Source organism: Cryptotermes secundus, unplaced genomic scaffold (genome assembly GCF_002891405.2).
Source record: "Cryptotermes secundus unplaced genomic scaffold, Csec_1.0 scaffold828, whole genome shotgun sequence".
NCBI classification, from domain to species: domain Eukaryota; kingdom Metazoa; phylum Arthropoda; class Insecta; order Blattodea; family Kalotermitidae; genus Cryptotermes; species Cryptotermes secundus.
In genome coordinates this window covers 488,441-515,052 of record NW_019720720.1, presented here as the reverse complement: position 1 = coordinate 515,052, position 26,612 = coordinate 488,441, and the positions used below count along the sequence as shown (strand labels likewise).

At 39.7% G+C, this 26,612-nt stretch overlaps 1 protein-coding gene across 1 annotated transcript; it reads right to left on the bottom strand.

Annotated features, from left to right (window-relative positions):
* Positions 1-5,533: 5,533 nt before the first annotated feature.
* Positions 5,534-26,502, bottom strand: LOC111872213 (sodium/potassium-transporting ATPase subunit beta-2). The gene is made up of 7 exons (XM_023865871.2): positions 26,260-26,502; positions 14,226-14,357; positions 13,085-13,204; positions 12,665-12,837; positions 9,581-9,691; positions 8,840-9,008; positions 5,534-6,406 (listed from the first exon to the last, which is right to left on the bottom strand). The coding sequence occupies exons 1-7, from the start codon at positions 26,390-26,392 to the stop codon at positions 6,303-6,305; spliced, it is 942 nt and encodes a 313-aa protein (XP_023721639.1). The 5' UTR covers positions 26,393-26,502; the 3' UTR covers positions 5,534-6,302.
* Between the last annotated feature and the right edge of the window lie 110 nt (positions 26,503-26,612).

Genomic DNA, 26,612 nt, shown 5'->3' with positions numbered 1-26,612 from the left:
ACACAATATCCCCACATTCAAAACTGCATGATATATAAACTTTGAAATTCCTCACAACTATCCAACTTCTATAAGTTAGACAACCATTCCTATCAAATTTCACAACGTCCTATGACTTACCAACGTACGGAAAATAATTACTCTCAAACAAAACAAAGTACCTTGCTCCCACTTCTTTTTCCTCCCGCCATTCTGGGCCACTTGTCTGGGCGTGTCTCATATACATCAACTTCTGATACGTTAAGTTGGGCGAGTTGACATCTCCACTTTCATGGGCAACTTACACCACCGTCACACACAGTTTTTCCGGCTGTCAAGAGATGAACACGAGCAGTCTTTCTGTGTTTTCGACAGTATATCCTATATGTAAGATCTGAGGTTTATCTTATAGTTTACCTTATGTGGCTTTAATCATGCAAAAGGGTATTGTACCGGTTACAAACATACTGACGTGCCAGCATAAACCTACCCTAACTGAAACGTACGTACGTCTGTAATATTAATCCAAAAGGGAAGCACAATACATCTTTGAAGGTCGCAGTATGAGGGCCAGTTTTATGGCTCACCCCTCATACCATTACTCATACGTACCTCTGTAATATTATGCGCGAAAACGTGGATTCTGTTCAAGAACACTGGTAGGGCAGCGCCATAACTCAAACGGTTAGTCGCTGGCCAGGCGAGCCAGACCAGGGGTATGCAACTCATNACGACACCACGAACGAATTACAGATATTCACAATAGGTGGCAGAATATGTTCCATGTCGTCCAAACAACATTCCTATATTTGTATAAATTAGATACGTAATAAAAGTAAAAGAAGTAATTGTACTGATTATTAACAGTATACTCTCAGATTTAAGTTAAGATCTGCTTTAAGAATCGGTGGGTTACCGCTATTATAGAATAAGATATTTATAAGAATGTGCTATAGAAGGCGGGATGGGCATTGCCTAGGCCTTTTTTGTATTTACAATATTTTTTCTACAATAAAAGAACTCATCCACGGATGACCGTAAGCACTGATCAGTATTGCGTAGTAATCTGTGGTGGGTGAAAAGAGGGGAAAGCGCGAGGTATTAGCCGGGTTTGGTGTAGTATCCTCAGCCTAGTCGCCAAAACAATGTTTTCAAGCAGGAGTTGCATAGAACATTTATTTCCTCACAATTAAATACTTGGTCACATCTTTGATGATGGCGAAATTAAAAATATCACATTTCAAAATATTCCAGCTTTCCGAAAATGTAAAAATTTTAAAAAGTGTCGAAACAGCAGACATTCCAATTATTTCAAAACTGAAATTTTAAAATATTCTAAATTTCAATATCCGAAAGCTTTGCATTCTTTAGATTTGCAGCGATGGAAATTTTTCTGAGCTTCAAAAGCAAAGTTTAATCAGGGAANATGCTATCATACCACCTGCGCTGTCGGTAAGAAAGTACGCTATTATACCACCAGCATTTTTTTACTGCTCCCTCCCAAAAAATCACTGGTTAACACGTATAANTGATGGCGAAATTAAAAATATTACATTTCAAAATATTCCAGCTTTCCGAAAATGTAAAAATTTTAAAAAGTGTCGAAACAGCAGACATTCCAATTATTTCAAAACTGAAATTTTAAAATATTCTAAATTTCAATATCTGAAAGCTTTGCATTCTTTAGATTTGCAGCGATGGAAATTTTTCTGAGCTTCAAAAGCAAAGTTTAATCAGGGAAATTGCAAACACCTTGCAGAGTATTATTAGAATGATAAAGTCAAGGAGGGTTTGATGGAAGAAGCATATAGCAAGCAGGAGAGGCAAGTGCTTAAAAAATGATTTTTATAGCAGAAGCTATATGTATCACTTTCATCAAGATTCAATACATATTACATGCCAACAAACTGAAGGCTTCGAAAATCTGCAAGTATATATCCATGAACTGAAATATTTTATTGTAACTATACCATTTTAAGACAATTGAGATATAAGAAATGATGCAAGAATTTAGAGATCACATATCAATAATAACAATGATAACTGTTTAAATTAATAGATGCATGGACACATAGACGAACATTTTAATTTAAACAAACAGTAACTAGTATCAGTTCTAAGTTAAAGTGATATTCCTAAGCATGTGATTGTATCATTTTGCTTATTTGCAGGCTGTGCTGTATGTATCCAATTAGCATGGTATTATTAATACTGTATTATAATCTTATTAATTTTTTAAGCAAAACTATAATTGTACAGATATTATATATTTGTACTTGACTTGTTCCATATCCTATGTTGTCAACCTGCACTTTGATTTACAGAACATAAATAAACTCAAATTCATTATTTTTTAGATATTTACTTACATACAGAACACACAAATAGTACTGACACATCATTATTTGGAGCATTTATTGTCCCACCATTGGTAGCCATTTATGATCTTGATGTGAGGTCTTTTTTCACTTGTTATTTCACTGTAATACCACTGCTGAGTTACTGCAATGCCATATTTTTTCTTTTTCTTTCTGCCTGCACTGAACAAATGTTGTGTGATCTACATTCAACTGGTCTACCAACTGATTTACTAGCTCATGACTCACAAGAATTTCATAGCTACTCTTTATAGAAGCAGCCCTTCAGGAAACACAATGTTTCAATTGAACCCTTCAACACACACGCTACTCATTCTGGTAGCACAAGAATTTTTTCAATTAAGGTTACTATTTCTGATGTATCTTCATGACAGCTGTTTATGTATGCCCTTAATTATGATCTGAGGACAAAAATATGCCTGCCTATGGGTGCTGCATTCAGATGGTTGTCACATCTACTACATAATTAAAATAAGTTTAGGCACAGCATGTAGTAAAACTAATTGTAGCTAAATGCATACAATATGTTAAATAATGATCAAATGTTATCTTTTGATATAGGAGATCATATATTCAGGTCTTTGCTGGAGCAATTACAGAGACTGAAATTTTTTTTCTCTGGCTTTTGTACTGCCCCCTCCCTCCTGGGAGGGAGTCCACTCCCGCTTTGGGAAAAGCTGCTCTACATTAAGAGCTCAGAGCATTGCCACTTCACCAACCTGCTCAGAGAAAAGGGAGAGATGACGTAGTCTTGCCCTGATTTTAGGTACTTGGAAAATATTCACCTCTAATATTTACTTCATTTCCCCAACAAGGTGGCCAGTCTCCTTTCAACTCTCATCAAACTTGGTTGTATGGTAAATGGCACTTCTGTCTTGTATTAGCATGGTGTCATGAAATCAGCCAATGGACTGGCGATCCTGACTGCCTTATACAGAATATTAAAGGAAATGAGTACAGGTTTTAAGCGGGTATAATACTCCCTTAAATTAACAAAAGAGTCTGAGTCACCATACATCCAGAAACCAATGCCTGCCGAGATATGGAAGACGTTCATATGACCTTTACAACAGATGCTCTGTGTGGTGCCCATGCATTTCAAAACAACCTTCAACTCTTCGTCATACAGATGCGCATATTTTGTTGATAATTCCTAGTTTCACTCGAATCTCCTGAGAGTCATTCTCTGCATAGTGACGGATGGTAGGGTGAATAATAAGTGATGAATTGGAAAGGACTTGAAAGGAAGCAGTTGTGACCTAAGTTATGTAATATCCAGGTATTTGGATCGAAGAACTGGGGAAAACTATGGAAAACCTCAGTCAGGATAGCTGGTGTCATGGCCGAGATTCGAACAGAGCACCTACAGAATACAGGTCTACGGCGTCACTTCTATACCCACCCGTTTGTTGCATTCTCTATTTATTTGTTATTCATTTTCGTATGTAGGGACATTTTATCAACAACAATGTACACACAGCTATATGATAAACTATGTTCATTTCTTAGCCCAACTGCATGGCTTGTACAACGCCGAATGGCAGAAAGGAAATGCATAATTAATTGAAAAGGATGTCCAAAATTACGGGAGACAAAAGAAACCCATGATGAAACTCGTATAGAACTCCGGTGAGATGGTTGTAGAGAACTGTCAATTTTGAAAGGAAAGTTCCAGTCATTACATCACCATGTTCGAACGAGAAATGATAAAAATGACTATAAATGGTGGCTGGAAACGGATCTAAAGGAAAATGGCAGTGGACTATTATTTGGAATTTTCAGGAAGGAACCTGTCAGGGCAGCTGGTTCCTGGTTCAATATTTCTGCATATTATACATGCATATACATATAAACACAGAGCGTTATTTTCTGAAAGCATGTTTTTCGGTGCTCTTATATTCGATTTTTACTTCAGGATAGAAAACACAATGTACCAGCGGATGTCCGGTGTTTGACAAATTTTCCTGTATGCTTACTTGTTTGGAAAACACTGATTATTACATATATTTGCCTTATTTCAAATTTAATTATATTTGGTTTATGATGGTAACTTACTTACTTACTTACTTACTTACTTACTTACTCATGAAGCTTGGCCCTTCTAGAGGACCTGCCAATTCTGCAGCTACTCAAGAATTTCCCAGCATTTTATGGAACAAGAAGGTTCATTACCATGTTCACAAGAGCCCTCCACTAGTCCCTATCCTGAGCCAGATCAATCCAATCAATACCATCCAATCCTATCTCTCTAAGATCCATTTTAATATTGTCTACCCACCTACGCCTTGGTCGTCTCAGTAGTCTCCTTCCTTCTGGCTTTCTCACCAATATCCTATACAAATTCCTCGCCTCCCCCATTCGTGCTACATGCCCTGCCCATCTCATCCTCCTTGACTTGATCATTCTAATTATACTTGGAGAAGAGTACAAGTTATGAAGCTCCTCATTATGCAGTTTTCTCCAACCTACTGTCACTTCATCATTCTTCGGTCAAAATATTCTCCTCAACACCCTGTTCCCAAACACTCTCAGTCTATGTTCCTCCATTAATGTCAGAGACCAAGTTTCTATAAATTTAATATCTCGCTTGTCAGTCTCATAAATTATTACTCATTTCTGAAATGTTAATTTGTGAAATTTTGTTACAAATTGTATGTACATTTATATTACAAGAACTTGTATAAATATTAGGTGTACCGAAGTGAGAAGAAGAATGTGACTTTAGCTTACACCAGCGTATACTTTCGTTCATACATACATAGGTCTACAAATGTGTACACAAATTTACAATAACGAAAACAGTTATTTGGTTTTATGTAGCATATTTTTCTACATTATAATGTACAATAGAAAGGGCAACCGTGAGCAGCAGTTTCGACATTATAGCTACGTGATGGACATTTCCCTTGGCAAGATAGTTTGAAAATGCAACCAGAAAAGAAAAATTTATGGCATTCAATTTCACTGAATCGTAATAATCCCTTAGGAAATGTTCGGCTAATGTCTCGTGTTTGACAATAATCCAATTGAGAATGAAGATGGTCAAACTAACGTCAAACACTTATTTCGAAATGCTGTCTATTGTATTACATTAGGACCAGGGAGAACAACTGGTGTGAATTGATTAACACTATAGGGATGTTTCTTCTTTCATGCGATAACAATAAAAAACATAATTACATAACAAACGTTTTTAATAAAATGTGCTACACAATTATTATGCACATTTAATTGATTATTGTGACATCAAAATCATAAAACTTTAGGCTATAAGCGCGGAGCAGCAGCAGAAGTACATAAAAAATATATCATAAAAAAATAGCTCTTAATTGTACTTGGAAAATCTCGTTAGAAGTCTTTTCACTTTTAGGTATGACATCGTGCTTATGTAAATGAATTTCCATGCTTAGACCTATAATATATGAAGAACATTTTAACCAAGTGCATCCTGATGTTACAGAAAGGAAGCCAGAGTTGAATGTAAAATTTTCAATATAGCATTTACAATAGCATGCGAAAAAAATAAAATTTTTATGTAAAAAAAGGCTTAGCTAAAATAAAGAAGAGAGATCATTTTACAGTTTGACTTAAAACCTACATCCATCCTTTTGTACAAAATTAATGTAAATCCGATAACTTATGTTATCTGTGAGTATAGCTTGAACATTAACTTACATAAATTAGTCTGCTTATAAACATTCCTACAAATTGAGGTAATATTGTTCTTTTACCAAACCCATTATTAAAATTTACCAGATTTGGCATTATGAATCTGACTTTCAGATTTATAATTGATTGTCATCTTGAAGAGATATGGAAAGTATCCCCGAAAAACTTCACTAGTTCCATGTGGTCAACAATGTTTCGGGCTTTCCCACTTAGGTTTGTTCCAACAGAGACGCAACTCCGTCACTGACTGCAAATGAGATCTCTAAGATGCTGGTCTCAGTCAATCATCAACTCAAAATGCACAAAGCCCCGGCCTTTCTCCCGGTTGTACTCGATGTTGGGAGCCCAAAGTCTGCACTCAATGTTGATAAGGACACCAGCTAGCAAACAGAGAACGGGAGAGAATTATAGGCTGAAAGTGTACATCAGGAACGCATGGGGTGAGGGACAAAAGAAGAATGGTATTACAAGCAATTGTTTATGTTTTCTAAGTATAACTTCCGAGCGTTGTTCTATACGTAACACGTCACAGTTTCAATACTGCACCATCTTGAAACTCTCTCTTCCTCGCGGCTGTTATATAAGCAAACTCAAATTTAACTAACAAAAATCAAAATAATATAATACAAGTTTAACATGAGCATTTACTTATTGCCAGCTCTGACTTTGGTCGCCAGATCATTATCTGCCAAAAACTGGAAGAACAGGACAGAAGTGAATATATGTGTCCTTTGTATTTAATCAAGCATCACACAAGGACGTATGTGGAAGTGAAGATGTAACTTATGCTTTCTTATCCACTGAACTAGATGGGCAATATAGAAGAGGATGCAAAACATAGCGGCTAAATTTGCAGATCATAGAAATGATTCAAAATGGGAAACTTTGACACAGCTCAAAAAGATAGCTTGCATATGTACTCTTCTCAAGGCGTACACAGGAGAATGGGCTTGGAAGGCTATGGGTGATAGATTACAAAGACCATGCTATCTGAGCAGGGTTGATCATGATAGGAAAATTAGAAGCAGAAAGCAAAAGACATATCGGAAAATATTCGTTTGTAAATAGGACCATCCAGTACCAGAACCACCTACCTGCAGATGATTTATGGACTTTCTCCTGCAAACCTAGTAATTTTAGGAGAAGAATCGTGGTGAGGGTGTGAGGAGCGCATAATCATAGTGATGTAGAATGAAAGGAAGCTCATGGTGAAATATGACTGCAACAGTTCATGACATTACGTATTTCATTACTGTTACTGTTTAGTGTATAGTATACTTATTTTCTATTAATATTAATTTATATAATTGTAGTTGTAATTGTATTTACTGTAGTTGTAAGTGTATTTTTATTGTATTCATTGTGTGTAGTGTGTCCTTTGTTCCTTACGTAGTTTTGTATGCGGTGTTTTGTTTGAGTGTGGTGTGTTATTTTGTGTGATGTGTGCTATTTGTGTTTTGTGCCCTATTGTAGTACCACTGCCACAGGGTAAAAGCCCATTTGCAGTTAAAATAAATAATAATAATTATAAGCATAAAATAGTATATGATAAGAGAAGTTGGGGCAGGACAATACGAGTACAAGGCAAGCCACGTTATGATAAGACAGGACATGACAGAATAAGACAATACAGGCCAGGAGAGGTTGCGGTAGGACACAGTGTGATAGGATGGGATAAGAAAAGACAGGACATGATAGAATAGAATAGAACGGACTTCAAGGTGTACCATCAGTGGCTGTTCAGTGTACAGACCCATATCAGGACTGTGAAACAAAGAGATAAATTCATAATAGGTTGTGGTCTCATTGAAGATTAACTTTGTATCATATTCTTAAACAGCAGGGATGTTATCAGAATTTTAAGTTTTGGGACCGCCTCTGTGGTCTAGGGATCAGAGTTCCTGCCTACAGATCCAGAGGTTCCGGGTTCTATTCCCGGGAATAGCAGATTTTCTGAGAAGTAGTGTGTTTGGAACAGGGACCACTCAGCCTCGTGAGGATAATTGCGGAACTATTTCAAGGAAATAGCTGCTCCGGTCTAGAAAACCGAGATTAACGGCCGTGGGGATACGTTGCGCTGACCACATGACACCCTATAACCGCAAAAGTTGGCACTAACTTCGCTGACAAGTGGCGATCGCTCGGTCGGTGTAGTTCGCTTGCGGACTACAGGCCACGGAGTTTGTTCTGTTTGTTCTTTATGTTACTACGAAATACATGGCCTATCACCGTAACAAAATCCGTACGGTTCAGTCTGTTCTTTCTTGAGAACACAAAATTCGCTTAAGAAGTCAAACAATCTCAGATAATTTCACGGAATCCTAAGGCTGCTTTTCGTATTCTCAAGACCCGCCTGTGAATCTTATTTTGAGCGAGATGGCTGCAGTATACATGCTCATATACTGTTGCTTACGTTATTCTTACGTTATTCCACTAGTTCTCCCTTCCTGCTTGCTCAGTAGAATTTGGCGTGCTTCTTTCATATCTCCAATTAATGCTACAAGCACTGCTTATCTCATTCTCTTTGATTTGATCATCATACTAGCTTAATAAAATTCGATGATGAATGCCAATTTTGAAGTTCCTCATTATGCATTTTTCTCCAGCCCCGTGTAACTTTCTCATGCTTGGTGAAGGATACAAAAGATCTCTAATTGTCTCTTCACGCATTATGTATTACAGACTGGACGAATGTTAAGCTAACGACAACTGTAGTCTCTTGCTATACTTGCTAACAAGGTTTATCTCTGCCTCAAACTGATGCTTAATGAGAAGATTTGCAATAGTGCTTAACATAAAGTAAAGAGACTTACTTCGTGGTTTTACGAAACGAACAGGCACTATGGGGCTCACGTAATTTTCAGTGTTGTTGTAAGGAAAGTAGTAGCCAGGGAAGCCTTGCCGGGGTAAGTACTGGATAGGCCCCAAATTTTCCACGTCCGTAGGACTCTCTCCATCACAGCTCAGCCAAACTGTCTTCATCTACACACGAAAAAAACACACATACATACTGACTCTACTCACGTCTCTAATTAATTTACAAAACAATGTATAAACATTTCAACGTACAAAATATCTACTCATATAATTTATTGGTGTACCTACGGTTCGACTTCGAAAATGTCCGCAAATAAGCCATATTAAAGTATGTTGTAGAGGTTACCTGCTAACATATTCAAATTTGAACCGAAGATATACCAGTAAATTATATAAGGAGATATTTTGTACACTGAAGTGTATACATTTTTTGGACGCATCTGTACAATCTCAAAAATCTGCATTGTTATCATACTGATTCCTCAGCCATATACCTAATAAATGTCCCATTCCGGATTCTTATACATATGTGATAAATGTTCTGTTTCACCATAGTGCCAAAACCAAAACAATATTAAAAATAAGGGGAAATATTTATTTTCATTGGTATAAGCAAAATTTAAAGTTGGACTGAATAAGGTGAACAAAAGTATCAGTGTCACACTTTACAGGTACCAGTGAAAACACAAAAGCGCTTGTTAAGAGTGAGTTTATTCAACACAACATTATAATCTTACCAAAGCACGATAGATGCCATAGTACTCAGCTATTCTTTCCTTCAGACTGGCAGGCATTTCAGCAGGCAATTCTGATGTGCTGTTGTAATACTCTGGAGTCCAATTGGCGATCTGGAGAGTAGGATACGTCCTTTTTATTATAATTACCGTTTAGCTTATGAAATGTATTAACATTTTCATTTAAAAACTGAAAATTCATGAGTAGATATTGTCACAACTATTCGTTTATAACAAAGAGCGGAATTTTCAGCTATCCTAGCCCACCACCGCATACCACCTTCAGGTGTCACGGGTAGCGTAACTCAAAAAAGCTCAAAAAAGAAACGACACTGCGCAACAGTCAATTAATTTCTGTATAACATGAAGACTGGTAATTCATTGAGTTCTCGAAAACAAGTGCGAAAGGTCAGTGACTGAGCCATTTGCTCGTTCGTATGTAACAATGTCTGTGTCCCCTTGCCTTTGTACTCCTCATGAATGATAGTACGGGTAATAATTTTTGAACTGAAGGATTTTCATAAAACTTCGTGTAAGACTCTTGCCATTAAAGACTACTCAATCTGGATTTTCCTCAGTTCCTGCAGTTCACATACTAATATACAGTAGTGTATTCTTCAGAAGTAGGAAGGATAAGTAAAGTTGTTCCTCTGCTTAACTAATTAAGCGCTGAGCCATGAAGGCACATGGAGGAGTGAATGCATAAACCCATATTTTCTTAATCTCAGAACTAGGTGGAAGTGAGTGGTCAACTTCACGCCCCGGCCGCTTTATCCCCAGGAAGAAGCTCCCGGTACGCATTGGATAGGAGGCTGGGTAGGCCCCAGAGCAGGTCTCGACAACGCGGAGAAAAGAATATTCTTGACCCTACTGGGACTCGAACTCCGATCCTTCGGTCGTCCAGTCCATAGCCAGTCACTATACCGAATACGCTATCCCGACTTAAGGCGTATGCCAGTGATATTTAATATAGGATCCCGAAAATAGAGTGTGGTATGATAATAATTCTTCGAAAGTTTTAAAATTTTCTTGACAAGTTATTTTGCAGGATGTAGAATAGAAACATGACGGTAGCATGGAATCTGTATTTTTTTTTTCAGTCTGATAGCGACAACTGATTAATCAGTATAGCTAGACAAGGGAAATTTGTTATCAAGCGCACAAACGTACATAAAAAATCTGTATGAAATATATTTTATTTGGCAAAGTCACTGAACTTTGAGGTTATTCTGAAAAATGTAACATATACCTAATATATGTACAGGAGGCAACTGTGAACAGGAACTAATAATTACTCTATAAATTACTGGAATGTATTTACAAATATATTTCCTAGCGTCTCTCCAATATGGACGGAGGCATTTGAAACTGAGATCCAGAGAACGTATTCATTAGATATAAACAGCATCTAAACATATTTCAAATAAAATCGATAAGAGGAACATATATCGACTCCTTATTATGTGCTCACTTTACGAAATGGGTGTAAAGAATACATAATACATCTCTTGCCTGAATTCATATGTATACTTAACGGAGAAATGACACTTGGCTTCACACATAGATCTATAGAGACGACTTAGCTTAAGCATACACGCGAGTATTTACTCCGTTATATGCGCATCTCCAACTTCCGGAGAGTGACACAGTTCCTACCAATTTTGGTGTAATTATTGCTCCAGTTTCTGATGGAGAAATTATGGGGGCATGTCTGGCTTTTGGGCCATACAAAGTGTTACATCGGGTGCAGCAATCTGATGTGTGTGTTTTCGTAAGCATGTGATCGACTATCCCCCCCCCCTCTATATATATGATACGAAAAACGTCGTCTTTCTTTGTAATGTGAACAATATCTTATTTCTCACGTAAGAACTTAACATTAACTTGAATATGTCAGTTAAAATCTCGGGGGAGACTGCATAAATTGCTGAGATGTTTAAGAATTTGTCAGTGATATATTTACTCCTTTTCACTCTGGATTCTCAAAATTACAATTCATCCAAAATAAGCCCTGTTCAATTAAACGGAATGATATAAATTCCACAGCGCCCCTAGTCCCCCGACCTGATATCATTAGTTTACATGATCAAGAATGGAATGCTTGCAGGGATCATAGAAACAAGTGTGTCAAGATCAACAGATGCAAAACACATTTCATTAGTATAAACAAAGACTTCAATTATTAAAGTCATCTCAGATTATCTCTCATATCCTCATGCATAGGCACTTTAAAAAGGCAGAGAAGCGCTAAAGCAATGATACGCGACACTACAAAATCACCAGAAATCTAACCATGGAAATTAAATTTTCAACTGGCAGAATATTAAACAGAGTCTCTCACGAGAAAAAAAAAATAACACAAAAGCCTGAACATAAGGCGAACCATCACATCGCCTTACATTCGGGCTGATACAGTATAATCATACAGTACAGTGTGCATATAAAGAGAGTCGATGTTGTTGGACAGAAAAAGATTCTAATTCCCACAGTAATTACCATACTCAGCGGCCTCCGTAGTCTAGAGGTAACGTTCCCACCTCATGACTCGTGATACGCGGGTTCAAACACGGCGGAGGTTGTGGAATTTTTAAAGGCGGAAAAATTCAGGGAACAAGTCCTCCGGGAGGGACTTTAAGCCGTGGTCCCGTTTCGTAGCTTTACGGCACGTAAAAGAACCTCATATCTCCAAAGGAAGTCACTGAGCCAAATTCAAGGACATTTCCCGCCCAACAGTAGTCTCTAACCTCTCTGATAGATGGGGGAAGCATTATAGATACCGCTAAGCCAGTAGAGGCCGAACTCGCTGGCTCGGTCGGGACTGATGGTACTCACAAATATCGGTAGGGTATAGAGACTGGTAGAATATCATAGAGGGAAGCACAATTGACCAATACTGGTCTACGTGCATGGGGAAACCCACCCTCTCAATAACTAACTAACTAATTACCATACTCGACGGGAGAAAAGGTTATTACATTCTTAAAAAAAAGTAACTCGAGAAATATTTCTACTGCTGGAAGTCCCATATGAAAATTTAAATAAAGCGTACAAGGCCGAAAAGGATGTATCATGTACAATAATATTTACCTTATTAAATCTGATGAAAACACAGGGTGAGGCCTCCTGAAACCCGAAGTTATTTTCTTTGGTACAAGGAAACCACGCTCTGTATTCCGGAATACACACTTTGCCAGGTTTCGGCAGGCTGTCGTAGTCACAATTGACTGCATTCCGTGAATATTTGCTTGTGTTCAAGTGTCCTGTAAAGTATCAATTTTGGGCCTTACTCAACCGCTCATGTAAAATAGCACTGGGCCTTAATCGGCCGTCCATGTTAAGTGCTTTGAAAGGATCAGTATCTCTCTCTCTCTCTGCAATTTAAGCGAACAATTTGGCTTCAGCTGCACTGTTCTATGGCTTTAAAATTGAAAAGACATAATTTTCCAAGAATCTCTAAAACTAATGAAGCAATACTGACTCACTATTGGTTGCAAGAAACCATAATACCTTCTATAATATCTTCAATGACATTCGTCCACCTTTTGTAGCTGTTTGCATTAGAAGGGCTGAATGCAATTAAGGTGCCTTCTGTGTAACCATCCGTCTCCTTGGGACCATATCTGTGGCCTGTGAACACGAAATATTCCTTATAATGCATGTCTTTATCTCGTTAAATACGTATATATAACTGCCTAGGTATTCATTTGGATCTTACTCTGGGATGAATACTTATTCTGCGTCCTTATTTTATTTTTTTATTGCTAGTGGGGTGGGACTAAGCCCCTTGTACTGCGGCCACTTCTGGCCTATTGTACCAGCCCCAGGTGATAGGCGAGGGTGACTGTGGAGCAATTGGTGGAATGAAGATTGGCAGGGGAAACCGAAGTACTCGGAGAAAACCTGCCCCAGCGCCACTTTGTCCACCACAAATCCCACTTGACCAGACCCGCGATCGAACCCGGGCCGCCGAAGTGGGAAGCCAGCGACTAACCGTTTGCGCTATGGCGCGGCCCTTCTGCTTCCTTAAGTGCAACCGGTTTAGTTTAGTTTCTCGGGGCGGGGTGAGACTGAGTCCACTTGATCAACCACTAATTGGCTTATTGTACCAGCCTCGGATGATAAATGATGAGGATGGACGTGGAGCAGTCGGTGGAATGAGAATTGGCAAGGGAAACCGAAGTACTCGGAGAAAACTTGCCCCAGTGCCACTTTGTCCGCCACCAATTCCACGTGACCTGCCTTGGACTCGAACCTGGGCCGCTGCGGTTTGAAGCCGGCGACTAACCTCCTGAGCTATACCACAGCCTTATCTGCAACTGGTTGTTAGACACCAGCTAGTCAGGGTACTTCAGAGTTGTCAATGCTGGTGGAGGTATGAGCGGAACAAATGGCAGGGCAAAGGGAAGAACTTTCACGGTTCATATTTTTATAGTGAACGGAGAAGTTCATGGAGGTAGGCCTAGCCCCACTGGGGCTGCAGTACCAAGGGGGGAAAAAGAAAACTTTTTATAACAACGGTCGTCAACCCCCCGGGGAAGAGGGAGGGAGTCAGATTTTTCCCCTCCTACATACCATCCGAATGCAAGTCTGATGCAGTACCGTTCGACCACGCCCTCGACTAACCTACTCGGCGTTTGGCATTACGTACCTGGAACAGTTTCTATCATGAAATCATCTGTCTGCCATTCAGGTGTGGTTTTGATGAAGACGGAGTATACGAACCAGGCACAGAGGACAAGCACGGCCACGCAGCATACCACACCCAGCACTATGATCACCACTGCGAAAAAAAATCGTTATTTTCAAATGCAGTGTGCTTACAAAGACAAATTCCAAGAATACACATAAATTCAATATAAGTAAATTCAGGTTTCTGCGGATCATAACATAGGCTTAATTTAATTTTAGTCTTCCCATCAATTCCACAAATTGCTCTGACAAATATTTGTTTCGAAGTATTTTAAGTCAGAGTATTTTCTCCATATTCTCGAATTCGACAGTATCTGTCCAGCTTATGTCAATACATTATCGTGCATTTTCTTTTACCTTGTAAGGTAAAAGGTAAAGGTAAAGTTACCCCTGTAACAGTCCGTGGAGGCCCATAGGGTTGTGAGACGTCGAGGCTCCCACATTATCTAGACAATTGACTCGCAGATGACGATAAGGTTGTCAGCCTTACGCGCCGGCCGCCCGTTACCCCCAGGAAGATTTCTGGTACTCATTTATGTTAGAGGCTGAGTCGATCCCAGGGCCATAGTGCTGCTGGAAGGATTATGTTAATTGAAAAAAAAACACCTCATCGGGATTCGAACCAGCGACCTTCCGACTTGTAGCATAGTGTCTCAACCAACAACGCTACCGCGTGCGCTCACGTTGCAAGGTAGCATCTGGCAAATAACAACAATTTTCTTTTCTTGTATTTTTAGCGCAACAGTGTCTCCCATAGGAAACGTAAGTGATGTTAGCAGCGCAAGTGAAAGCGTTAAAGTTGTGACGATGAATGATATTCAAGTAAAGTTTATATACAATACCACAGCCCATAACTTGTGTCCCGGCGTTTTCCCCAGGGCCTGATTAAAGCGACAGAAACCGATGTGATCGCCCAGAGGCCTCCACGAAACAGAAATAGAATGATAAGGGCATTCATATTTTGATGTCCACGGGGCCTCCAACTGCAAATCCGGCCCTTGTATTCCCCTAAGCATTTCCCTAAAGAGCCTCAGAGGAACCACCGAAGAGCTTGGTAAGGATAACCGATCTCTGGGTCGAAAATAGAATCGAGACCTCCGAATTATGAAAGAGTGGTAACCAGTCTTATCACAACGTTCAGTCCCATTTACAGAACCAGTTATTTGCGTGTAAGAGAGTAACGGAACTTCTTATGTTGAGAAAATTTGCAGACGTATTCCGGATGAAACAAACCTTCACATGCAGTAAAACCTCTTTACGCTATCCACAGCTGAAGAGACAAATGTTACATTACTCCATCGCGGTGGCTAGCCACCCGGAAATGACATCACCAATGATGCCAGTAAGGCACAACAGGGCATCCAAAACTTATATACGGGAAATACTACAACAGGTTTAAATGTCTGTGAAACCATGACATCTGCGCATACTCTGGAGGGGCTCCATACCGTGGGCGTATATGATATTTAGTTTCCATTATGACTTGATCGAATGGAAGAGCACAACAAATTTTCGATTTTTTTCGATAACATATACGGAATAAACTGTTTTTGAGGAACTCGTGTAGGATAATCACAGGAAACGAAAGATAGAAGTTGTAGCACGCACATTTTTGTTAGTTTCTGTGTGCACGCCATATGAACATACACATCACATATTATGAAACTTTAATTATAACTTTATTTAAGAAAATGGACTTTTTGGGAACTAATACATTACTTTCTCAAATTATGGTTGGCAAAAATTATAAGAACATTAATAAAAGGTGAAATTGGCGCAAAATCCAATACATAATTTTAAGCAAAATTTTTGTGTCCCGATATGAAATCAGAATATCAGAATTAATTTAAAATATTGGTTTTCTTTTAAATGACCACAGACTTGTAGATTACTGTAACTGGCTGATTGGTAGTTACTTACATGACGCTATATGAAGTACTAAGTTTAAGGTGCGTTGAGAAAGTGCACAAAACTGAGGAAGGCAACGACTGTATGTGGTTGTTTATCTAACGACCTCTATCGATAGTTAAAATCATGTAGTTTCAAACGATATATAATACGATATTTCAGAAAGATGAATAAGAAATGTGGAAAATGATGACCTTGGACTACTCGTAATATTACTTCGGCTTCTGAGTGGGAGAACTGAGAAAGAAATAAACACAAGCGGGGGAGAGTCATGGCACACTTCAAGTGAGGAAAACGTTCAGTAATTACATCATTTAATTTCTTTCAATGATTCAGTATTGAGGGGGTGGGTTTCCCCATGCACCGCGACTGATAGTCTATTGTGCATCCCCCTTTAGTTTCTACTGTCTCCATCCCCTACCGATACTGGTGCTCGCTATCAGCCCCTTTCTGCCAGCAAGGTTTCTGCCCTCTACTTGGCAGTGGTATCTAATAGTTAGTCCCTTTCTATCAGCGAGGTCGTCCCTCCTCTGGCGGTGGTACCTAATACTTCCCCATCTATCGGAGGCATTGGAAACTATTTGGGCGGGAAACGTTTGGCCTAATTTAGCTCAGAGGCCTCCTAGAGACATTAGGTTCTTTTACGTGCCGTAAATCTACGACACGGGACCCACGGCTTAAAGTCCCTCCCGGAGGACTTGTTCCCTGAATTTTTCCGCCCTTAAAAATTCCACGACCTCCGCCGGGTTTGAACCCGCGTACCTTGAGTCATGAAGTGGGAACGTTACCTCTAGACTGCGGAGGCCGCTATTTAATTTCTTACTTTACACTATGTAAGATTTGAGGTTTTTACGGAGGTGACTTTGAAGAATTCCGTCTTCTGGGAAGTGACGCCGTGTGGATGCTGTGTGAACACAAGATTCACAGGGCGCCACATCCCAGAAGACGGCTTTCTTCTTGCTTTACACGTTTCCCTTTACACAAACATCTTTACAATCTCTAGAATACGCACTCCTTTACAACTCCGAATATTCAGAACGGCCACCTTTCATATTTATGTAAGTCTGGAGTCTGGTTGGGATGTATGAAAACTAAGATGTGTGTCCTGAATTTTGCACCATCCTGCATACCTCAGTCTGATAGGCGATTTCCCTCCGCAATCCCAACTGAATACCTCCTAAGTACTGATCAGACATGTTATGTTAGCGTTGTGACATCTCGCCCAGTTGCAAAGGATGGATGACGTCGAAAGATACGAGAGAACTGTTATAAGCAGTAAATTTAGTTCTTGGGTAGGACGTGGTCGTGACTTTGTGCCTTATTCTCCTGGCATCAGTGTGGAAGGACTGAGGAACGGCACCTCTCAGGACAATCGCTGAACAAAATTTCCTAGATGATAATATTTAACAGGCAAGCAGTTGTGGGAATTTGTCACACATTGTTACATATATTTCGGTGTATGTCTTGAGGCCAATAAGAACTACAAATTATTAACTATACGAATCACTATTACATCTCAGTGCATAATTTCCACCGGGACATCTTCCGACAACTCTTACAACTAGAACCCGTACTTTCGAGTCGTCGACATGTTTGTAATTGTTAAAGATGAGAAATATTTCGTTCAAAATTTGTTGGAATGACCTATCCCCATACAAAATTACAGGTTCCCAGCAACAGCAATTCGATGGTTCCGGTCATGATGCTTGCCTCGGCGCTACAGCTCAGGGTGACCTTCGCCTACCTGAACAATCTGCCTCCATTCTTCTCTATTCTTCGTCTTTCCTTCTCTTTCTTTCACTTTCATTTTGTACATCCCCGTCGATTTCCCTTCAGTCTAGCCACCGAGGCAGATTATCTGGTTTCTGAACAATTTAGTTTTTACGATGTGAAGTTATTAGCTTCACGCCTTAAGGTCATGATATCAGTGCCAATTTCGCGCGGCTGCCACGTTCTTTCAAATCCTCCAAAATAATTACCTCACAAAATGCTTTACATCTTAGTATATAATTCAACTTAAAAAATGGAGGATCATATTTGAAGCGCTGCTCTCATCAAGAAAATTCTCATGGACGCGTTGTTGTTATTACTGATTGTTGCAAATTATACAGTGCTGGCTTGTCACTAGTGGTATGATATTCATATCAAATTCCATAAAAATCTGTCAGTTGCTTCGAAACCTTATTGGTGGGCTAAGTGTGTGGTCATGATGGTGTGGTACTATTATCGTTTTGCGTAAAATTATAAATGTTTGTTAAATAATTATTATTAAAGAGCTTACAGTTTAGATAGCGAAGTGGAAAACAGCGGGTAGCGCGTGTCCGACGGAGAGCTACGTTGAGCCCCGCATTCTGGATTTCCCTCGTAGATATGATGGCATAGTTATATAAAACGTGTGGAAAGTTGCCAATCTGCCCTCTGTCAGCTAAAGAGGTACTAAAGTTACGAAATAAAGAGAGGCACCAGCAAATGAAGAAGTCGGCTCTGTAGGTCAGCCGAATCCAACATCCGACTGGCCCATATCGTTATGGAGATTTCATTGGGGTTCTGCACTCCCCCGTGACAAATCTCTCCATGTTCCAGACACTGTCACCGAAAACAGAACTGCTGAATAATGTGTTCAGTCGCAACTACAGTTTCTCGAATTCTGGGAGTATCAGATTTTAATCCCACTAAGAACACGTGTGTTGCTGCCTTGTCATGATACATGACCTCGCTAATTGCCCTCTTTCCAATGAGTTCTACAAGCTGTCATAAATGTAACTATATCAGAATTAAATCTCGGATGGAAGAGACCAAAGTGCCTAATCGCTGGAAATAGAAGTCGCTTCAGCATCTTTAAACGACCTACCTGTCAGTCAGAAATGCAGACTAAACTAATTCAATGAGACCGAGTCCTTGAGAAACCAACAGTCTCTCAGCCACTCAAGGATTTCCCAAAATCTTATGGAATCTGAAGGTCCATTACCGTGTTCATCAGAGACTGTCCTAAGCCTGATGAATTCAGTCCATACCATCCAATCCTATTTCTCTAAGATTTATTTTAATACATCCTTCCACCTACGTCCAGGATTTCCTACTGATCTCTTTCCTTCTTGTTTTCCCCACCAAACCCCAACATGCAATCATTTTGCCTCCATGTGTGCTACATGCTATACCCATCTCCTCTTCAATGACTTAACCATTCTAATTACATATGCGAAGAGTGCAAGTTATGAAGCTCCTCATTATGCGACTACGGACTGAAAGCTGCAATAATTAGTGCCACAGTTTGTAAAACGTAAAGCGTGTTCATAAAAGCAGGAATTGGATTCTATCCCGAGTCAAAAGGATTCTGTCCACACATTCTCGACTGTCTTCACATAGGATTAGTTTTAATATTATCCTCCCATCTAAGCCTATGTCTTGTAAGTCCCGACCAATATTTTATATAAATCTGTCGTTACCACATGAGTGCTCAATCTCCCTACAATCTCACCTTCCTTGACTTAAACCACCGTAGTCATGTTAGAGATTAATAGGAATTGTAAATCTTTCATTGTTAAATTTCATCTGTCCTCATCCACGGATCCGCTTATGCTCTTGGTTGAGGGGCCACGTGTCGCCGCGTGTAAAGCAAAAGGTAAAACTATACTTTCTTTATATTCTAATGTTTAGGGTTTCAGATAGGACAGGAGGTCAAAATATTTTGAACTAAACAATAAGAAATATTTTCCGAATTTTATATACAGGTCTGCTTAATTTCATCAGGGATAAAATTTTCCTTTCCCACTCTCATTCCAGAGCACTTAGCCGTGTTACAGATCAGCGATCAACGTAGAGATTTAAATGATGAGTTGTATTAGGAGATGAGAATGTGTTAAACGGTATTAGAGAGATACACATTTTACAAATTTTGCTGTACAGAGATTCCTTTTTCAAAAGTGGATTTACACGTACACCTGCAATAAGGGTTGGATTTGAGTGGAAGCGATCAAGGCGGTGGCCCCAGGCCATCCACAAAATAGAATCCATAGATTTTACCGAGAAATTTGATTCTCTAAAATCACAAAAAATTAATTTGTACTTGTGGTTATTATAAGAAAGAGAAGATCATGAAGAACTGTCATTATGTAAATGTGTTCCTGGTAGGGGCCTCACCATTTTGATTGCCCCGGGGGTAGCACAACTGTAAATCCGGCCTTGCCTGCAATGAATGTACATCAAGGACAATGAGGTGTTCAAAATAGCACGTAACACAATATTCGGAATCCGTGCGTCTACTGCACTGAAGTATAACTATCCTCCTTTGTTGAGTGAGATCTGGCCTTTGGAATTCTGAAAAATACTTTCGAATATTAGACTGTGGATAAATGCCATACTCTAAATAACACTAAGCATATCGATGATGTGGTTTATATTCATGTGTAAAGAACAAATCGGTAACATCAGTTCTTTGGCAACACTGTTGCATCAACCTCGAATCACAAGAACGGGGCATGACGTGAGATATAAAAGAGAGAACTTCTGCGTCACAAGGATGCAACACATCGCTAGTCAAGGTCACGCCTCCACACACACACACACACACACACACACAGTACAGCAAATATTATTATTATTATACTATTTATTTACTTCACAGATGTACGAGTATATATGCCGTGTCAGGTTGGAAATATTGCCGTAATATATTTTCAGAAATTTCGTACAACTGAAGTAGTATGCTGTTCTTATTACTCTTGAATTGCGAATTATGATATTGGATCAATTTGCAACGTTTGGCAAGTCTACTTTTGTGAGTTTATTTGAGATAAAGGCATCAAGGGCTTAATTCATTAAGCACCACGCCACGAAGACTTGTGGGGGAGTGCACCTATAGTTTCACCGTTCTTAATCTCGTTACTGAATGGAGGTGAGTGGCCAGATTCACTCACTTGCCGCTTTGCCCTCTCTAAAACAGCCCCCAGTACCCATTGTATAGGAGTTAGGTGAGCCCCAGAGCTGGCCTGGCCTTGTGGAAAAGAGAACACTTTCTTACCCCGTCCGGGCATCGAACATTGATTCCTCGATTTTCCACCTCGTAGCCTAGTAGCTATACCGATCGATGTATCCCGGTTCTTTACTTCGTAGGTTAAGATACTTTTCTGGGCATTCTGGTACATATATAATTGTAACATGAATAATAATAGTACGACATAAAAATACATAACAAAAACTTTCGAACAAAATTCATAAAGCCAAAGTTTCTGCTGTATAGTCTTCCTTCATGATTAAATCGTGGTTTCTTGGCGTTACTTAGCTTGGAACTTCATGTGTTCCCTCTAGTTATAATTGGTATGATATTCACGTAATTTTCATGTTGTTAATGCTACAGGTCCTCTTTCGGTAATGTCAGAGTTCAACAGCCGAATGCAATTTAATTTAGGTCATTGGTTAGCATGATAAGTTTCCAAAGCAAATGTCTTCCGAATCAAATCTCTACTGGGTCACCGGCTACCCTGACTAAATCCCCCCCCTCCAAACCCCACCACCCAGGTATGGTACCTCAGATTGAGCATGATAATATTTTTCCTCACTCTAATTCATTGCTCACTAATCCGCCTGTCACTAGAAGGATATAAACTGTCCTATCAAAACGTCGTTAAAGAACCATGGATAAATAAATATAGTTGTCACATACCACCTCAGAGATTTACACTGTCGTCACTGACTTGAGCAATATTTCATACATGATATATATATAATTATATATTTTAGTTTGACGTTATGTCTCATATTCCTAGCTCTAATAATTCATCAAATGTCGTTGCCCATTGAAACCCAAAAGCAAACCATGCTACGTCCGCCATGCTTTTCTAATTCTACAGGAAATTACTCAAACTAAGTTGCCAGTTTACGAAGGTCTATCCCCATATATAATTTTAAAACAACATCAAGCGGCGCTAATGTCATTCCCACCTCACAAATTCGCACCACAATGTTCCTATTACTGATCGAAAAAATCATAAAAATGAAATTTAGATTACTTCCAAAGTCATAAAACTCATACAAAATTCCGTGATAGTCGGTCAGTGAGTTCAAACATTGAAAGGCAGCACGTAGAACACTGCTCTCAGAATATTTTCATTTTCCCTTAACGCATAAAACGGGGATACAAAAATACACCATTATGTCTGGAACTTCCTTGGCAGGCGTTAATTTAGATGATGCTCTGTTCCTGAAAGCAGTGACATTAGAATTAAAATATACATGGGAAGCCACCTCGATGTGAAAAGTAACTTAGTAACACCTACTTAACCGGGATCGGATTATCCTGGGATTTTGTTTCGGATCTGTATGCCCAATATCAAAATATAAAATTCATACGAAATTGCTTTTTAAAAACGGCCAGTATAAAACGACGGGAGTTTTGTTTCCGCTGCACTCCAGAAGGCTTCCATTGTTTGGTTTCTCTTCTTAGAAACGGCACAGGATCTTCTCAGCAACCACACTCATATTTTTATCATATTTCCCATCCACCCCGCATAATCGAGAATTAATTTTATTAGGACTGTATTTCCTTAACTGACACTTTCCTTCCGCTTTTTCTCATACAATCACAGTTTACGCCAGTTGCTTCGTCTGGAAGGATGAACCTACTTTCAGTATCACCTGAATTGTTTGAAATGCTCTTATGTTTGTTAAACGGCTTTCCCATCTTGGTAAGAGCATTGAAAGGCCGCGCCATAGCTCAAGCGGTTAGTCGCTGGATTCCCATTGCGGCGGCCCGGGTTCGATCCCGGGGTCTATTCAAGTGGGATTTGTGGTGGACAAAGTGGCACTGAGGCAGGTTTTCTCCGAATACTTCGGTTTCCCCTGCCAATTCATTTCACCAATTGCTCTACAATCACCCTCACCTATCATCTGGGGCTGGTGTAATAGGCTAGAAGTGGCCGCAGTACGAGGGACTTAGTCCCACCCCACTAGCAATAAAAAAAAGGCCATTGAAATGTTTACTATCAAACATATTCTAAACCGCACACAGACTCCTCCCACGCAATGAACCTCCGGGGACCTTTCTCGTAGGACAACTGGCTTCCGGAACATGTAGCCGGCCACTCATTTCTTTCTAAAACTTTTTCAAAATTTGCTACTTATCACGTGGACAGATTTATGTATGTTTTATATGCATCTTTTATCTTTACATTTATTGCCGAAGAAATAAATCGTATGTCAAGAATTTTTTTTAATTCTCACATTGGGGGGTGGAGTCCAGTTGGGTCCACTCGGCACGGCGGCCACTGATTGGCCTATTGTACCTGCCCCGGGTGATTATGATGATGAAGAATTTGGTGGAAAGAAGATTGGCAGGGGAAACCCGAAGTACTCGGAGAAAACCTACCTCAGCGCCACTTTGTCCACCACAAATCCTACTTGACCAGACCCGGGTTTGAACCCGGGCCATCGCGGTGGAATTTATCACACATTCTTTCCATAAAAGGCAAAGTTATCCCTGTGTTTAACTAATTAAGTACTACGCCACGAAGACGCATGGGGGAATGGAGATACAGGCCTAGCTCCACCATTCTTGTTTTCGGCACTTATAGAGGTAACTGATTAACTTAACGTCCCGGCCGCTTTACCCCCAGGGAAAAAGTCCCCGGTACCCATTGTATAGGAGGATGAAAGGTCCCCAAATTGAGCTTCGACATTAAGGAATTAGAGAAAATTCTTGCAATTAGTGGGAATCGAACCCCGGCCGTGCAGCCCGTCGCTATACAAACTGAGTTATCCCGGATCCTAAACTCTTTCCATAATTATTAAAAATGCTCTGGGTATGTTTGTTGTCCCTCGTAATGTGAATGGTGAGTGGTACCTACCCATAGCCATAACTGCTTCCCCCCCAACTACGCCCACCCATACGATTAATCAGTACACCCTCCTCCTTCACAACTTTCATCATCCTTCTTATTGTGATTTTTTTCCCCCTTGGCACTACAGCCCCAGTGCGCCTAGGCCTACCTCCATGAACTTCTCCGTTCACTTCGGTTTTTCTAGATCTTACATATTCGGTAGGACTCCTTGGGCGGGTGATCAGCTCGTCGCAAGGCCTCTACCTGTACACAAACACAGAAAAACGCACACACACTAACTAAACATCCATGCCCTGAGTGAGATTCGAACCTACGATCCCGGTTTCCAAGCGAGCGAAGACAGTACATGCCCTTATTATGATTGGTTTAATTTTAAGATTCGACTGCTCGGTAGTAATGATCATCAGTGACTCATCTCAGAATTGTATTAACAGGAACGATAACCAAGTGAGTGAATAGGGAGCGGTGATAACGGGCAATGAATAATTAAAGATGGTTGGTTATGTGAACTAATACTTGAAGATTAAATTTATTTAAACACTAAAATCATTATCACACTAGTTTCTTAAACAGCAGTAGTACACCTTCAAAGTTTATACTTACGAAAGTTAGGATTAATTTATTAAAATGATAAATTCCCATAGATACAAATAATTAACTCTCCGGAACGCGAAGTTTCCCAGAAAAATTTATGGACTATTTTGATATCTTCATAGTGTGGCATCAGTCGTTGAATGTTGGAAGCGAACTCCCCGACATGAAAAAGGCTCTTAATCGACGTGATCTTCACGATACATCCATAGCATACTGAAATTCAGGCGAGGATAAAATCTGAATCGAACTTCGAGATAGGTCAGATGGTTTCCATATCTGAATACTGGGCATAAATTGACCGATCATTCTATGTTCTACAAATTTCACTACACTCATATTCTGAGCGACTCGTAAAAGGAGTTAGAAATCTTACGTGAGAACCGTTTCTAAATTTGATGTAAAACGAATTTAAATTGGCTCGAAGATACATGACTAGTAAAACTGTTACATAATCTTCTAGAAACTCCAGTTTTATGTCTGTGTCATAGGGGTTAGAGCGACAATGAAAAGAAACGTTTTCAGGAAATGCATTATCCGAAATAGTTATTGCACTTCTGACAAACTAAAAGTCACTTGAGGAATTATACTGCCCAGTATTTGGCGTGCCATATACTTTCTGGCTCTCTGGAAAAATGGATCTGCAGTCCATTCATGTTTTGACCTCACGAACTTTGATTTTTAAGATAAAGAAACCTGGTATATCACAGCCTGCAACTCTCAAATCATCGCTCGCTAGCCTAAAGCTGCTGAACTAGTGTAGTCGAGCAACTGAATAAGGAATAACCAAAAAGAGTTGACACCAAAGATTTTATCTTTATAGAAAGACTTGAAATAAGCCTTGTCCACTTTCTTCCATATCTTTTCAGATTCCAAAGTCACAAAAATTCTACTATAATCCATTTTCCGGATTATTACTCTCAGCAGTTGATACAGTGTCTTAAAATAACAGAAAACCCATAATCGGTACACCACTCCGCGAATATTCGTCTTATTTCCACTTTCCTTCTAATTATTATTCCGCCAGACAATCATTTGACTATATATGACATCTGCTGTTGAATCAGCGGCCCAAAACGTCCACAGAAGCATAGACGATACTATACTCCACAGAGTATTCATACAAGTCTTAAATAGGTCATTTGCCGTTTCCTTCCTTGGGCCTCATGATGTGTCATTCATAATCGTACTGTATTACACTATGTAAGGTTACATAGATGTTGGCAGCTGACCTAGTGTAAAATAGACACGTAACCATATATAAACCTATAATCCATTTTTAGTACACATCTCGGCTTCAAGTTGCCTACGACTACTTTCTTCCGATTCATACATAATTCATGCTCACGCAGTCGTAAGACATTTTGTAGCACATGGTCTTAGCAGTTAACCGCTTGCACCAAATACATACTCGTAAAACGTCCATGCATATATTCATTCTATACTACACCTGTGTTCCAGTAACCTATTTCAACTTTCAGTCCACGACGTTATACAACCGGAGAAGCATCTAACGCCTCTAGAATGGAATGATAAAATGTTTTAAAAGTCCTGCAGCCATCAATGATTGCAGATGGGTAATTACAACGTCGTGAAAGAACCGATTATACCCATTGTTCAATTCAACGCTACTTGACTGCTTATTTCCGGATCACTTACCTCGACTTATCCGTGATTTTTCTTGAGCCGGCGACGCGTCACTGTTGTTAAAACTCACTTTCGCATTTGTTCCGTCAGGATCCAGAGCTTGCTGCGTTTCATCCTGCGTGTCGCTTATCACATATTTCGGCATTTTGACAGATGTGGAAAACTACCTCTTCCGCACACTGTCTGACGAAGACTGCAGGAATACGGCGCAGAGGCACGGTCGAAACCGGTCGGCACGGTTCACCTCGGAGGTGAGGCGAAGTCCAAGACAGTGTCGTTCACATTGAGACCGCCGGATGGCGCTAACTCCTCATGGTAGTATTGTTAGTGCCACGTACATTGGTGCTATAAATAGCTTTTAAGAC

What these genes read in the sequence shown, in the direction of transcription:
- LOC111872213 (XM_023865871.2), bottom strand. Translation starts at nt 26,392, where the DNA reads ATGCCGAAATATGTGATAAGCGACACGCAGGATGAAACGCAGCAAGCT. An exon ending in CATTGAAGATATTATAGAAG is followed by an intron (nt 12,838 to 13,084) that starts GTATTATGGTTT and finishes GATACTTTACAG; the next exon opens with GACACTTGAACACAAGCAAA. An exon ending in ATGGCATCTATCGTGCTTTG is followed by an intron (nt 9,009 to 9,580) that starts GTAAGATTATAA and finishes TTTCGTGTGTAG; the next exon opens with ATGAAGACAGTTTGGCTGAG.